Source organism: Heliangelus exortis, chromosome 29 (genome assembly GCF_036169615.1).
Source record: "Heliangelus exortis chromosome 29, bHelExo1.hap1, whole genome shotgun sequence".
Classification (NCBI taxonomy): domain Eukaryota; kingdom Metazoa; phylum Chordata; class Aves; order Apodiformes; family Trochilidae; genus Heliangelus; species Heliangelus exortis.
This window is the reverse complement of record NC_092450.1, coordinates 1,209,825-1,222,982: the sequence shown is the minus strand read 5'-3', so window position 1 is coordinate 1,222,982 and position 13,158 is coordinate 1,209,825. Positions and strand designations below refer to the sequence as shown.

Here is a 13,158-nt window from a genome sequence, read left to right as displayed (position 1 = left end):
TGACAGGGGGGACAGGGGGGGACAGAGAGGGACAGGGGGGGACAGGGGGGACAGGGGGGACAGGGGGGACAGGGGGGGACAGAGAGGGACAGGGGGGGACAAGGGGGGCAGGGGGACAGGGGGGGACAGAGAAGGGACAGGGGGAGTGGAGGGGGAGACAGGGGGAGTGGGGGGAACAGGGGGGGACAGAGGGAGACAGGGAGGGACAGGGGGGACAGGGGGGGCGGAGGAGGGGACAGGGGGAGTGAGGAGGACAGGGGGGGACAGGAGGGGACAGAGGGGGACAGGGGGGGCGGAGGGGGGCAGGGGGAGTGGGGGGGACAGGGGGGGACAGGGGGGGACAGAGAGGGACAGGGGGGACAGGGGGGGACAGGGGGGGACAGGAGGGGACAGAGGGGGATCGGGGGGGCGGAGGGGGGACAGGGGGGACAGGGGGGGACAGGGGGGGACAGAGAGGGACAGGGGAGGACAGGGGTTCGGAGGGGTGGAACAGGAGGGGACAGGGGGGGTGGAGGGGGGGGCGGGGGGAGTGGAGGGGACAGTGGGGGACAGGGAGGGACGGAGGGGACAGGGGGGAACAAGGGGGGCGGAGGGGTGGAACAGGGGGGGACAGGGGGGGACAGGAGGGGCAGAGGGGGTAACAGGGGGGGACAGGGAGGGCGGAGGGGGGGGATTCTCCTGCTCCCTCTGGGGACCCCACTCCGGGTCCGTGTCACCCCCAGCCCCCTCCCCAGCCCTCCGGGGGTGACACGGAGCCAGGGCTGCACCCACTGAGATGGGGGGGGGGGAGAGCTGCTGCCCCCCAGGGAGGGAAGGGAGGGAGAGGGGTGATGCCGGGACCCCCCCACACACACCCCAACACCTCCCTGGGCAGAATTCAGCTCCAGGGGCTGCTCCCTGGGAATGACCCCGCTGTGCCCTGGGAATGTCCCCTCCCCTCCAGCCTCCCCTGGCTGCTCCTGCAGGAGGGGGCTCAGCTCAGCTCCCAGGGAGCATCCCGAGGTTGGGGATGGATGGGATGCAGGGGACAAGGACCATGAGTGGGCACGGCCACCCGGGACAGAGCCCCTGGGGGGGACACGGGTGGGGTGATGGGTGGGGGTCTGGGAAAGCCCCCCGAAGGTGTCAAAGGGTTTGGGGACAAATGAGGGGAGAGGGAAGGAAGGAAGGAAGGAAGGAAGGAAGGAAGGAAGGAAGGAAGGAAGGAAGGAAGGAAGGAAGGAAGGAAGGAAGGAAGGAAGGAAGGAAGGAAGGAAGGAAGGAAGGAAGGAAGGAAGGAAGGAAGGAAGGAAGGAAGGAAGGAAGGAAGGAAGGAAGGAAGGAAGGAAGGAAGGAAGGAAGGAAGGAAGGAAGGAAGGAAGGAAGGAAGGAAGGAAGGAAGGAAGGAAGGAAGGAAGGAAGGAAGGAAGGAAGGAAGGAAGGAAGGAAGGAAGGAAGGAAGGAAGGAAGGAAGGAAGGAAGGAAGGAAGGCAGGAAGGCAGGAAGGGAGGGAGGGAGGGAGGGAGGGAGGGAATGGAAGGAAAAAGATAAAAGAAGGGAAAAAAAGAGAGAAGTAAAGAGAAAAGCCCAGAAAGCAAGCAGGGAGTGCTGGAGCCTTTGAGGACTTTATAAGGAAGCTGATGGGATCCTAGCTGGGGAAACTGAGGCACAGCAAGGACTCGCCTGCCCTGGAGCAACCTCTGAAAGGAGAACTGCAGGTTCCTTGTCCCACTGCCCTCTTGCTTTGCTGTAAATAATAAAACCAGGTGGGAATGCAGAAGAAACCCCCCAGGGGTGGTAAAGGGACCCAGGAGTGGCTGCAGGGTGAGGACAGGACCCAGGCAAGTGATCCTATAGCACCCCAGACTTCCTGGGGTCCTTGGGCCACTTGCCCCTTCTTCAGCTTTTTCCACCTCTGTTCAACCCCCCAAGAGCCTTCAGCATCCCTAATCCTGTGATCAGGGATGCACCGGAATGGACGTGGATGTATTGGAGTGGGAATGGATGCATGGGAATGGGCAAGGATGCCTTGGAACAGATGGGAACGGGCAGGAAAAATTCCTCAGCTCAGCCTCCAGCTGAAAGCCAAGGGAGCAAACCCCAAAACTGGGGGGGGGATCCCCAACAACCCTGTCCCGGGGTGCTGAGCCAGCAGCCCCCAGGCACTGGGGAGGCTCCTTGGCATCTCAGCCTCTGTGCCAGCAAAGCCAGGAGCTTTGAGGAGAGCCCTGAAGTTTTTAAAGTGAAAAAAAAAAGCCAACGACCGAGAGGCAGGGAGCAGGAGGAGGGATGGCCCTGCTGGCTGTGCCTGGCACCTCTGGTTAAAACCCATCTGAGCACAACCCAGGCAGCGAGGGGAGGGCTGGAAATGCCCAGATCGGTGTTTGAGTTGTTCAGAACAAACCAGTCCCTGCTCTCCTTGCTCTGAGGGTTCTGGTCTCAGCCCCTGGCAGGGTCAGGGCCTCCATCTCCTCCCCATGGATCCCCATGGATTCCCAGGGCGCTGGAGAAGGGAAGGGAAGGGAAGGGAAGGGAAGGGAAGGGAAGGGAAGGGAAGGGAAGGGAAGGAAGGGAAGGGAAGGGAAGGGAAGGGAAGGGAAGGGAAGGGAAGGGAAGGGAAGGGAAGGGAAGGGAAGGGAAGGGAAGGGATTGCTGTGGCTCTTTGTGATGTTTTCAAGGCAAAGAGCAGCAAGGGAAGGAGAAGTCAGGGGCTATGGGCAGGGTTCCATCCAAAGCATCTCCCGGGGCTGGCTGCAGCCCAAATGGGGATATTGGTTCCTGGTTCTGGTTCCCTGCCCCCTGCCTGCCCTTTGTCCCCTCCCCAGGTTCCAGCCACACATCCTGACTGCTCCCTCATCCTCTACTTCCAAGATCAAGAAGCTGAGTGTCTGGAGATCATCAGGAGGGAAAACCAAAGCCCCAGGCTGCAGGGTGAGTGCAGGGAGGGAGCAGGAATGTCCAGGGAACCATCAGATCCTGGAATAGTTTGGGTTGGAAGGGAGCTCAAAGCCCCCCCAGTGCCACCCCTGCCATGGGCAGGGACACCTCCCACCAGCCCAGGGGGCTCCAAGCCCCATCCAACCTTCAACACTGCCAGGGATGGGGCAGCCACAGCTTCTGGGGGCAACCTGGGCACCCAGGGGCTCAGCACCCTCACCCCAAACAATTTCTCCCTCCCTCCCTCCCTGCCCAAGATCTCCTCTCCATCTCCCCTCTCCCAGCTGCAATCCCTTCCCCCTCATCCCATCCCTTGGAAACCCTGGAAATCTCCTTTCTCCTGAGGGCTCCGGGTTCCCCAGATGAGGGGGGGCTCAGCTGCAGTATTTCTGGGGGGTTGGAATGGGACCTTCCTGGCTCTGTCCTGGCTCTGGGGGCTGCTTCTCTGGGGGCCCTCACATCACCCCCAAATCCTTTCCTGCTCCACCACTGAACCCCATGCAGCAAAGGGCCGGGGCTTGGCCATGGCCTCAGCTCCCGGAGAGCAAGAAAGGGTAAAAAAAAAAACCAACCTCCCCACCCAACCTTCAGCATTGCCAGCTCTGGGGCAGTCACAGCTTCTGGGGGTAACCTGGGGCTCAGCACCCTCAAATTAAAGAATTTCCTCCAGTTCTCTAACCTCAATCTTCCCTTTCCCAGTCTGAAAGCTCTGCCCCATGTCCTCTCACCACAAGCCCTTGTCACACATCCCTCTCCAGTGGAATTTTAATGCTAAACACGTTTTGAGCAGCTTAATTTTTACAGATCCAGAACTTTTAAACTAATTGAGGGGGGGGAATAAGGTTTCCACGTGCTGCTTTTGTACATTTTTTCATTTATTTGATTTTAATTGCATCTCAGTTTCTCTCCAAAAGCAGCTTGGCTCAACTTGTGGGTAAAAATTACCACCTAGTGAATAAGAAATGCGTCACTGAGGGGTTTGGTCTGACAGAGATGGGAAAATAAATGCAGGGTCAGGTGCAGAATCACTTCAGGGACCCTGAGGGGAGGGAAAGGTCTCACCCAGCTCGGGAGAGAAAAGCCAAGGAGGTTGGCAGAGGTCCCTGCTCCAGGGAGGAAGAAGGAATTGGAAAAGAACCAAGAGAGGGGAATGCAGAAGGGAACTCAGGATTTAATCCCTGGGTTCCTCAGGGGTTCTGAATTCATCCTTCCCCCCCTCCCAGTGCTGCAGGGACACGAGGGGATGAGGGAATCCATGATCCTGAGGGTCCTTTCCAACCCTGGGGATTCCCTGATCCTGGGAAGGAAACTGAGGAGCTGGAGAGTGTCCAGAAAAGGGGAAGGGAGGTGGGGAAGGGGCTGGAGAGCAAGGAGAAAAGTTGGAGAGCAAGGAGGAGGGTCTGGAAAACATGGAAAAGGGGATGGAGAATTTGTGAGGAGCATCTGAAGGCCCTGGGGTGTTGATCCTGGAGCAGAGGAGGCTGAGGGGAGACCTTCTGGCTCTCTGCAACCCCCTGAGAGGAGGTTGGAGCCAGGGGGGGTCGGGCTCTGCTCCAAGGAACAAGGGATGGGACAAGAGGAACTTTTGGCACAACTCCAGTTGTGCCAGGGGAGGTTTAGGTTGGAGCTTGGGGACAATTTCTCCCTGGAAAGGGTTGTCAGGGCCTGGCCCAGGCTGCCCAGGGCAGGGCTGGAGTCCCCATCATCCCTGGAGGGGTTTCAGAGCCTGGGGATGTGGGGATGAGGGACATGGGGCAGGGGTGGCCTTGGCAGGGATGGGGGAAGGCTTGGACTCCAGGATCCTAAAGGGCTTCTCCAAGCAGAAGGATTCTGTGGCTCTGGGGTTGGCTCTGGTGTTGTGGCTGTGGTGGGAAAATGGGGTGAGGGGAGAGGATGGGCACCTGCAGGGATGGGATTCAGGGTCCTGCTGCTCAGAGTTCACAGATTTCAATATCTGCTCCTGGCAGAGGTGACCCAGGGCTGAGGCTCAGGAGCTGCTCTGGAGGTCTCCAGGTACCACTTAGAGCAGCAGGAAAAAGAGAGGCAGCCCGGGCAGGTCTGTGATTCAATAACCAGAAGGAATTCTGGGCAGGAACTTCCCAGAGTCCTGATGTAGCCCCAGGAATTATCTGCTCCCATCTCCAGGAGCTCTCAGTGCCAAGGAGATGGTGCCCAGAGCTGGAGCTGGGATGCTTCTGATTCCTGTGGGCTACAGCTTGGCCTCTCCTGTCACAGCCTGGACAGGAGGCTGTGGCTGTGTCCCCATCCCCCCCTCCCATCATGTCCCTTTCTGGTGGCACTAAACCCCCCCTGTCCCTCCCCAGGCTGCCCGACCCAGTGGGATGGAGTCAGCTGCTGGTTGGCACTGCCCCTCGGCCAGTCCCGAGCCCTCACCTGCCCTGATGTCCCCCACATCTTCAAGAAGTCTGAAGGTGGGGTGCTCCGAACCCCCTCATCCCCCAGGACCCACCCGGGATCCCCGTGTCCCCCCTCTGTCCCCTGCCCAGAGCTTGGTGTGTGCTCTGACCCAGGCAGTGGCCATCAGGGTGCTGCCACCCCAGGAACGTCCCCAAACCCTTTCATCACCCTGCCCAGAGCAGCCCCTGTGCACAGGGCACCTGGGGACCTCATCCTCCCTCAGGGTGACACCAGGACACTGTCCCCCTGTCCCCATCCTCACACCAGCCCCATGTTCCCAACCTCCAACCACATGGATGGAAAACAGGGTGGGGGTTCCCTCCTGCCAGGGGGGTTCAGCCCTGCCCAGGGGTGGTCCTGGCAGCTCCAGGCACAAAACCATCAAATCCCAGACTGGTTTGGGTTGGAAGGGACCTCAAAGCCCCCCCAGTGCCACCCCTGCCATGGGCAGGGACACCTCCCACCAGCCCAGGGGGCTCCAAGCCCCATCCAACCTTCAACACTGCCAGGGATGGGGCAGCCACAGCTTCTGGGGGCAACCTGGGCACCCAGGGGCTCAGCACCCTCACCCCAAACAATTTCTCCCTCCCTCCCTCCCTCCCTCCCTGCCCAAGATCTCCTCTCCATCTCCCCTCTCCCAGCTGCAAACCCTTCCCCCTCATCCCATTCCTCCCTTGTCCCAAGTCCCAGCTGTGCTGGGGATGGGTGGGATGGGGCTGCTGGGGTCCCATCCTGCTGTCCCAGGGTGCCACCCTCGGGCTGGACATTTTTGGGGTGCTGATGCCAAGGCTGTGGCTGTGTCTCTCCTGATGAGGCTCTCTCTGCAGTGCTGATCCAGAGGAACTGCTCGGAGCAGGGCTGGAGTGTCCCCAGCCCTCCCTACCCCCGTGCCTGCCAGCTGGAGGCCACCACCAGCACCAATGACACCGAGGCCAAGGCAAGCTGATCCCCAGGGACCACGGGGCACCCCCCAGCATCACCCTGCCCCACACTGACCTGTGGGCAATGAAACACAGGAAGGGTCTCAGGGATCTCTTGTTGGTCACATCCTTACTGCTGGGCAGCACAGAGGGATCCGAGCTCCATCAAGAGCTGGGACATCACTGTGTCACCTGCCCAGCACACACCAGTACCTCCCAGTCTCTGCTGCCTCACTCTGCTGGTTCTGTCCTTTCCAGAAAAGCTATTTTGTCACCATGAGGGTACTTTACACCTGTGGTTACTCCTTGTCCCTGGCAGCCCTGGTCTTGGCCATCAGCATCTTCTGCTGCTTCAGGTAGGGTCCAGCACATGGAGGAAAGGAGAGTGAAACAGAGCAGGGGAAATCCCAGAGTCCCAGACTGGGTTGGGTTGGAAGGGACCTTAAATCCCACCCAGTGCCACCCCTAAGGTCTCCCCATGGGATCCTTCTCTTCTCCAGCCTCAACACCCCCAACTCTCTCCCCCTGGCTCCAGAGCTGCTCCAGTCCTCCCAGCAGCTCCAGGGCCTCCTCTGGGATGGCTCCAGCTGCTGGGGTCTATCACGTAAACCATGAGCAGGGTAAATCCCCTCCCCGAGCAGCCAGGCTCCATCCCAGTCCCCAAGGATAACCAGGGAGGTGTCAGAGGAGCTGCAGCATTGTCCTGTCCTGCAGGGATCTGAAAGCCCCAGGTTGCCCTTCCAGGTTTTGTGCTGCTGGATGCTCTCTGGAGGTGGCCCAGCACCCCTCATTCCCAGGCAGCAGCCCTGTCCTTCCCAATTCCAGAGCAGGAAAACCTTCTCCAGGGCTTCATGCTTGACCAACATCCGCATGTGGTCCCTGATTTGGGGTCCACCCAGGGAAGCAGCTCCTGAAGAAGAAGTTTCTGTGCCCTCCATCTCCCTCTGCTCCCTCTGGGCTGCTCTCTCCTCGTAGGAAGCTGCACTGCACCAGGAATTCCATCCACATCCACTTCTTCTCCTCCTTCATCCTGCATGGGGCTGCTGTCCTCAGCAAGGACTTTGTCCTCTTCTGGGATGAGTCCCTTGACCACTGCTCCATGGCCACGGTGAGGTGGGGGTGGGGGCACTGGGTGCTGGGGGGCTCCAGCTGCATTTACCTGGAAAAGGGGAGGGAGGTTCTGAGCTTGGGCTTCGGGTGGGTCCCAACAGCATCTCCAGGGGGTCCGTCTGGCACTCCTGGGGCTCTCCCAGCAGCACCAGCAAACAGACGTTGCTGGGAGGACTGGTTTGGGGCTGTCAGTAGGATGAGAAGCTCCTGAGTTGGACCCAGGCACAACCCTGGGCAGAGGTTGCTGAGGGTCCTACAAGAACGACCCGAGGTGATGTGGGACCAGAACCATGAGAACCCCTCCTGGAGTGGATGGGGGGGATACGGACCCAGTGCCCCTGGGACAGGGTCTGAGCAGCCAGCCCTGCTCAGCCTTCCTCCTCCTCATCCTCCCAGGTGAGCTGCAAAGCAGCCATTGCCTTCTTCCAGTTCTCAGTCCTGGCCAACTTCTTCTGGCTGCTGGTGGAGGGGCTGTACCTGCAGACCCTGCTGCTCCTCACCTTCACCTCTGAGCAGAGCTACACCTGGTTGTTCATCCTCCTGGGATGGGGTGAGTGCAGCACCCACCACCCAACAACCCCTCCAGAGAGGTCACAGGGACTGGGGGCAGCCTGGGACTGCCTGCTCTGGATGCTCCAACATCTGCCTGACCAAAGGGCTGCAGGCACCCTGCTCCCCATGGCTCTTCCTGGCTTGTGCCCCCACCCCAGCAGAGAACCAGAGAAAGGTTTGGGTTGGAAGGGACCTCAAAGCCCCCCCAGTGCCACCCCTGCCATGGGCAGGGACACCTCCCACCAGCCCAGGGGGCTCCAAGCCCCATCCAACCTTCAACACTGCCAGGGATGGGGCAGCCACAGCTTCTGGGGGCAACCTGGGCACCCAGGGGCTCAGCACCCTCACCCCAAACAATTTCTCCCTCCCTCCCTCCCTCCCTGCCCAAGATCTCCTCTCCATCTCCCCTCTCCCAGCTGCAAACCCTTCCCCCTCATCCCATCCCTCCAGGCCCTTGTCCCAAGTCCCTCCCCAGCTTTCCTGCAGCCCCTTCAGGCACTGGAAGGTGCTCTAAGGTCTCCCCATGGGATCCTTCTCTTCTCCAGCCTCAACACCCCCAACTCTCTCAGCATCTCTCATGGCTCCTGTTCCTGGGGTCCAACCACCTCCTGCCAAGCCCTGGGATGGGGGGGAGCCTGGACTGAGCCTTGTGCTCACGAGAAGTTTGTGTGAAATCACTCAAAGGGGAAAGAGTTTGTAACACCAAGCAAAGCCCAACATCTGCTGCTGAGTGTGGGCAGGATGGGACAGGGACAGGGACAGGGACAGGGACAGGGACCAGGACAGGTCCTTCCTCCTCCCCACATCCCTTGGGGCTGGAAATGCCCATCCTGGGTAGGTGGAAGGGCACACAGAGGAGAGGAGGGTGGCCTGGAGGTGACACACACCACGTCACCTTCAGGTCCTTTTCAAACCTGGAGAAAAGGGAAAAGCTGTCACCTTCCTGCCACCTCCAGAGGCCCAGAGCTGACCCAGGCACAGAGTCCTGGGGACCATGGGGGTGCTGGGGGTGTTTGGGGTGACTCCACCTCCTTGTCCTGTCCTTGCAGGTGTCCCCGTGGTGACAGTCTGTGTCTGGGTGCTCACCAGGCTGTGGTATGACAACCATGGGTAAGAGCAGACACCAGGGCTCCTTCTCCAGCTCAGGGGACAAAATCTCCCACGGGAGCCTCAGGAGGGGGCTGTGGGGCAGCCCCTCATTTAAATGCTATTTAAATGCCCAAAGCCTCCCAATTGCCAGAGGTGCTGGGCTGGGGGAGCTGGGGCAGGACCTGGGTGGTGGTCGAGCCCCTTCCCCTCTCCCATAGGTGCTGGGATGACTACACCAGTCCCTACTGGTGGGTGATCAAAGCTCCCATCCTCCTGGCCATATTTGTGAGTATGTCCCTGGAGCATCCCTCCCCAGAGCTGGGGGGCCCTCAGGAGCAGGAGGGGGGCCCAGGCAGGGGTCTGTGCAGAGCCTGGGACACAGCTTCTCCTGGCAGGTGAACTTCCTCATCTTCCTCAACGTCACCAGGGTGCTGGCCCAGAAGATCCAATGCCCAGGGATCAGCAAGAGCTGCAGGGAGCAGTGCAGGTAAGGGGACCCCAGGGGGGACCCAGAGCCCCTTCCTGGGAGGAGCACAGAGAAAAGAGCCTGGAGGAAAGAAGAGAAAAGCCTGGAGGAAAGAAAGCTCCAGGGAGCCCCCAGAGGGACTGGAGGGGCTGCAGGAAAGCTGAGAGGGAGTGTGTGCGAGGGGCTGGAGGGCTGGGATGGGGGAAATGGTTTTAAATCCGAGAAGAGCAGCTTGAGATTGGATGTGAGGAACAAGTTGTGTCCCAGGAGGGCAGTGGGACAATGGCACAGGCTGCCCAGGGAGGGGGTTGGGGCCTCATCCCTGGAGATGTTCAAGGTGAGGCTTGAGGAGGCTCTGAGCACCCTGAGCTGGGTGAGGGTGTCCCTGATACTGCAGGGCTGGGACTGGGGGACCTTTGGGGGGCCTTTCCAACCCAAACCATTCCATGGTTTTATGACCCTAAGAACCACCCCTGGCACCTCCAGGATTTGGAGGATTTCATCTAAAACTGCCTTTGGGTTCAGACCGAAGCTCTTGGGAAGGGTTTTTTCTTGCAGGGCAGCTCATGCCACCCCTCCCTGCAGGAGGATGACCAAGTCCACCCTGCTCCTCATCCCTCTCTTTGGGGTTCACTACGTGGTCTTTGCCCTCTGCCCCGAGGACACCGCAGTGGCCCCACGGCTCTGCTTCGAGTTGGTCCTGGGCTCCTACCAGGTAGAGGCTGGAGGAGGTGGGAAGGGAAAGCCCCTGAGACCCATCCCAAATCCCACCAGGAGACCCTGGGATGGATGTTTCTCTGGGGTTTTGCACTCTTCTGGGAAGGGGCTGTGTCCCCCCAAAGCCCAGGGATGAAGGGGAGGGAGGGGACCTTGCACTGGTCCCATCCTCCAAGTGCTGCTGGGATGGGATGGGATGGGATGGGATGGGATGAGATGGGATGGGATGGGATGGATGGGATGGGATGGGATGGGATGGGATGGGATGGGATAGGGTGGGATGGGATGGGATGGGATGGGATGGGATGGGATGGGATGGGATGGGATGGGATGGGATGGAATGGGATGGGATGGGATGGGATGGATGGGATGGGATGGGATAGGGTGGGATGGGATGGGATGGGATGGGATAGATGGGATATGATGGGGGGAGGGGAGGGGAGGGTATGGGATGGGATGGGATGGGATGGGATGGGATGGGATGGGAGGATGCTCCATGCAGGCACAGATGTGCATGGAAGGTTCAGTCCCTTTCCTGGGGTGAACTTTGCTCCTTCTGCCCCTTCCAGGGGTTCCTGGTGGCTCTGCTCTATTGCTTTCTGAATGGAGAGGTGAGTGTGTGTCCTCCCACCACCCCCAAAGACCCCCAAGAAGGTCTCTCCCTTCCTGCACCCCACAACCCCCTGTGGAGCCCCAGGTGCAGCTCCTGCCCCTCTGATGGGTGCTGAGGGGTGGCCCTGGGTGCCAGCGTCCAGCTGTGGTGTTGGTTCAGGTCCAGGCTGAGCTGAAGAGGAATTGGGGCAAATGGAAATCATCCAGGGAGAGCAACGGCTTCAACCTGACCACCCAGGACTTCACAGCCTGATGGGAACAGGGCTGGGAGGAAACGGGGGATCGGGTTGGGGGGGGGCAGCTCCTCAGTGACCATGCCAGAAATTCAGTCAGAAAAGGATTTTGGAGGCTTGGGGTCTGACGTCCTCAGAACACGGGAAGGGCTCCGGTGGCTCCGTGCTGGTGTCCCCCCTGTCCCCTTCTCCTCTTGGTCAGGGTTCTAGGCAGGGGGCAGAGAGCTTCTCCACTCCTTCTGCCCCAGGGCTGGGTAGGAACCCCCACAAACCACCTCCCAAAAGCCATCTGGCATTTCGCCTTCAGCACTGGAATGAAAACAGAAGTGGCCCCGATGCTGAGGTTTCTCTTCTCCTTTTTTGGGTCACAAACCCATTTTCCTCCCGGGCAGGTGTCCCCAGAGCCCCCCTGGGGCTGGGAGAAGCAGATGCAGAGACCCCCAAAATCTGAGAGCTCCCTCGGGTGGTCTCATAACCCAACTCCCCCCCTGATTCCCAAAATATTTCCCCTCTCTCTGTTCCGGGGTGGATGATCCATCCCCCGTGTCCTGCCAGCTCCTGGGAATCAGTGACACCCATGGTTTGTGGCAGTGACACCCAAGGTTTGGAGGCAGTGACACCCATGGTTTGGAGGCAGTGACACCCATGGTTTGTGGCAGTGACACCCATGGTTTGTGGCAGTGACACCCATGGTTTGGAGGCAGTGACACCCAAGGTTTGAGGGCAGTGACACCCATGGTTTAAGGCAGTGACACCCATGGTTTAAGGCAGTGACACTCACCCATCTTCACTGGGAAACTCCTTGCCTGGGACCAGAGGTGTTGGTCAATAAAATCTCTTTGTGACACCCAGCGGGGCTTCTCAGAGGCGGCTTCGCTCTCCAAACCCAGAGAAAGGTGGTACCGGGGTGGAAGATCTGAGGAGGGGGTTCCCGAGGAGGGGGGGTGGGGGTGTTTTGCCAGTGGGTGGCACTGTGTCCCCGCATGGCCGCGGGCAGTGACACCGGACCCGGGGTGTCAGTCCCGGCGTGCGGTGTCCCTGCACACCCAGGGACCCCAACACGTCCCCAGGGCTGCTGGCCCCGGGTGCCACCGCTGCCCTGAGAGCACCCAGGGAGTAAGGAAAGGGGGAGACCGGGGAAACCCCCCCCAGCCCTGCAGCTGGCCCAGGGCTCCAGCAAGAGCTGGGACCCTCCCCCCTCACCGGGTCCCCCCTGGGCAGCCCTGGCCACGAGAGGCTTCACCAGGGGTAGGATGAAGGCTCCAGGCTGGGACAGCTTCACCTTTCCCTCCTGTGTCTTCCCCGCTCCCCCGAGGGCTTCCTGGACACCCTGGGTGGGTGCTGAGGGTGCCCCCCCTGCTGCTGCCCACACCCCATCCTTCAGCCCCGCTCAGGGATGAGCCTGAGATGTCCCCTGCAGCTCGGGGATTTCACCTGCAAACATCCCCCCCACACCCTGCACAGCTTCTTCCCACCAGGAATCAGCAGTGGGGCCCAGACTGCTTTGGGATGGAATTCCCACCACCACCACCTGGCACCTTCTGTGTTCCCACGAGCATCCTGTGTCCCCACGAGCATCCTGTGTCCCCACGAGCATCCTGTGTCCCCCGGGGCTGAGCCCCTGCCTGGGCAACCATTGCCTCCAGGATTCCCTTTCCCCAAACCTCTCGGCTTCCTCCACCTGCTCCATGGTCCTGAGCCACCCCATAGATTACCAGACTGGTTTAGGTTGGAAGGGACCTCAAAGCCCCCCCAGTGCCACCCCTGCCATGGGCAGGGACACCTCCCACCAGCCCAGGGGGCTCCAAGCCCCATCCAACCTTCAACACTGCCAGGGATGGGGCAGCCACAGCTTCTGGGGGCAACCTGGGCACCCAGGGGCTCAGCACCCTCACCCCAAACAATTTCTCCCTCCCTCCCTCCCTGCCCAAGATCTTCTCTCCATCTCCCCTCTTGCAGCTGCAAACCCTTCCCCCTCATCCCATCCCTCCAGGCCCTTGTCCCAAGTCCCTCCCCAGCTTTCCTGCAGCCCCTTCAGGCACTGGAAGGGGCTCTAAGGGCTCCCTGGGTGACCCCAAACTCTGTCTTGGTGCAAACTCAGGGAGCAGGAGGGGGGACACAGGAG

The 13,158-nt window shown here is 60.5% G+C and overlaps 1 protein-coding gene across 1 annotated transcript; it reads left to right on the top strand.

Annotated features, from left to right (window-relative positions):
- Positions 1–1,953: 1,953 nt before the first annotated feature.
- LOC139788348 (vasoactive intestinal polypeptide receptor 1-like) lies at positions 1,954–11,549 on the top strand. Its single transcript, XM_071728252.1, has 13 exons — positions 1,954–1,965; positions 2,805–2,910; positions 5,241–5,348; positions 6,162–6,271; positions 6,513–6,610; positions 7,230–7,362; positions 7,761–7,914; positions 8,966–9,026; positions 9,224–9,290; positions 9,401–9,492; positions 10,057–10,186; positions 10,758–10,799; positions 10,961–11,549. Exons 1-13 carry the CDS (start codon positions 1,954–1,956, stop codon positions 11,051–11,053), a joined length of 1,206 nt encoding a protein of 401 aa, XP_071584353.1. The 3' UTR covers positions 11,054–11,549.
- Positions 11,550–13,158: the final 1,609 nt, after the last annotated feature.

Bases quoted from the DNA above. Each gene is read 5' to 3' on its own strand.
- LOC139788348 (XM_071728252.1), top strand. The intron at 6,272-6,512 runs GCAAGCTGATCC...TGTCCTTTCCAG, and splicing joins CCAATGACACCGAGGCCAAG to AAAAGCTATTTTGTCACCAT. The intron at 9,291-9,400 runs GTGAGTATGTCC...TTCTCCTGGCAG, and splicing joins CCATCCTCCTGGCCATATTT to GTGAACTTCCTCATCTTCCT.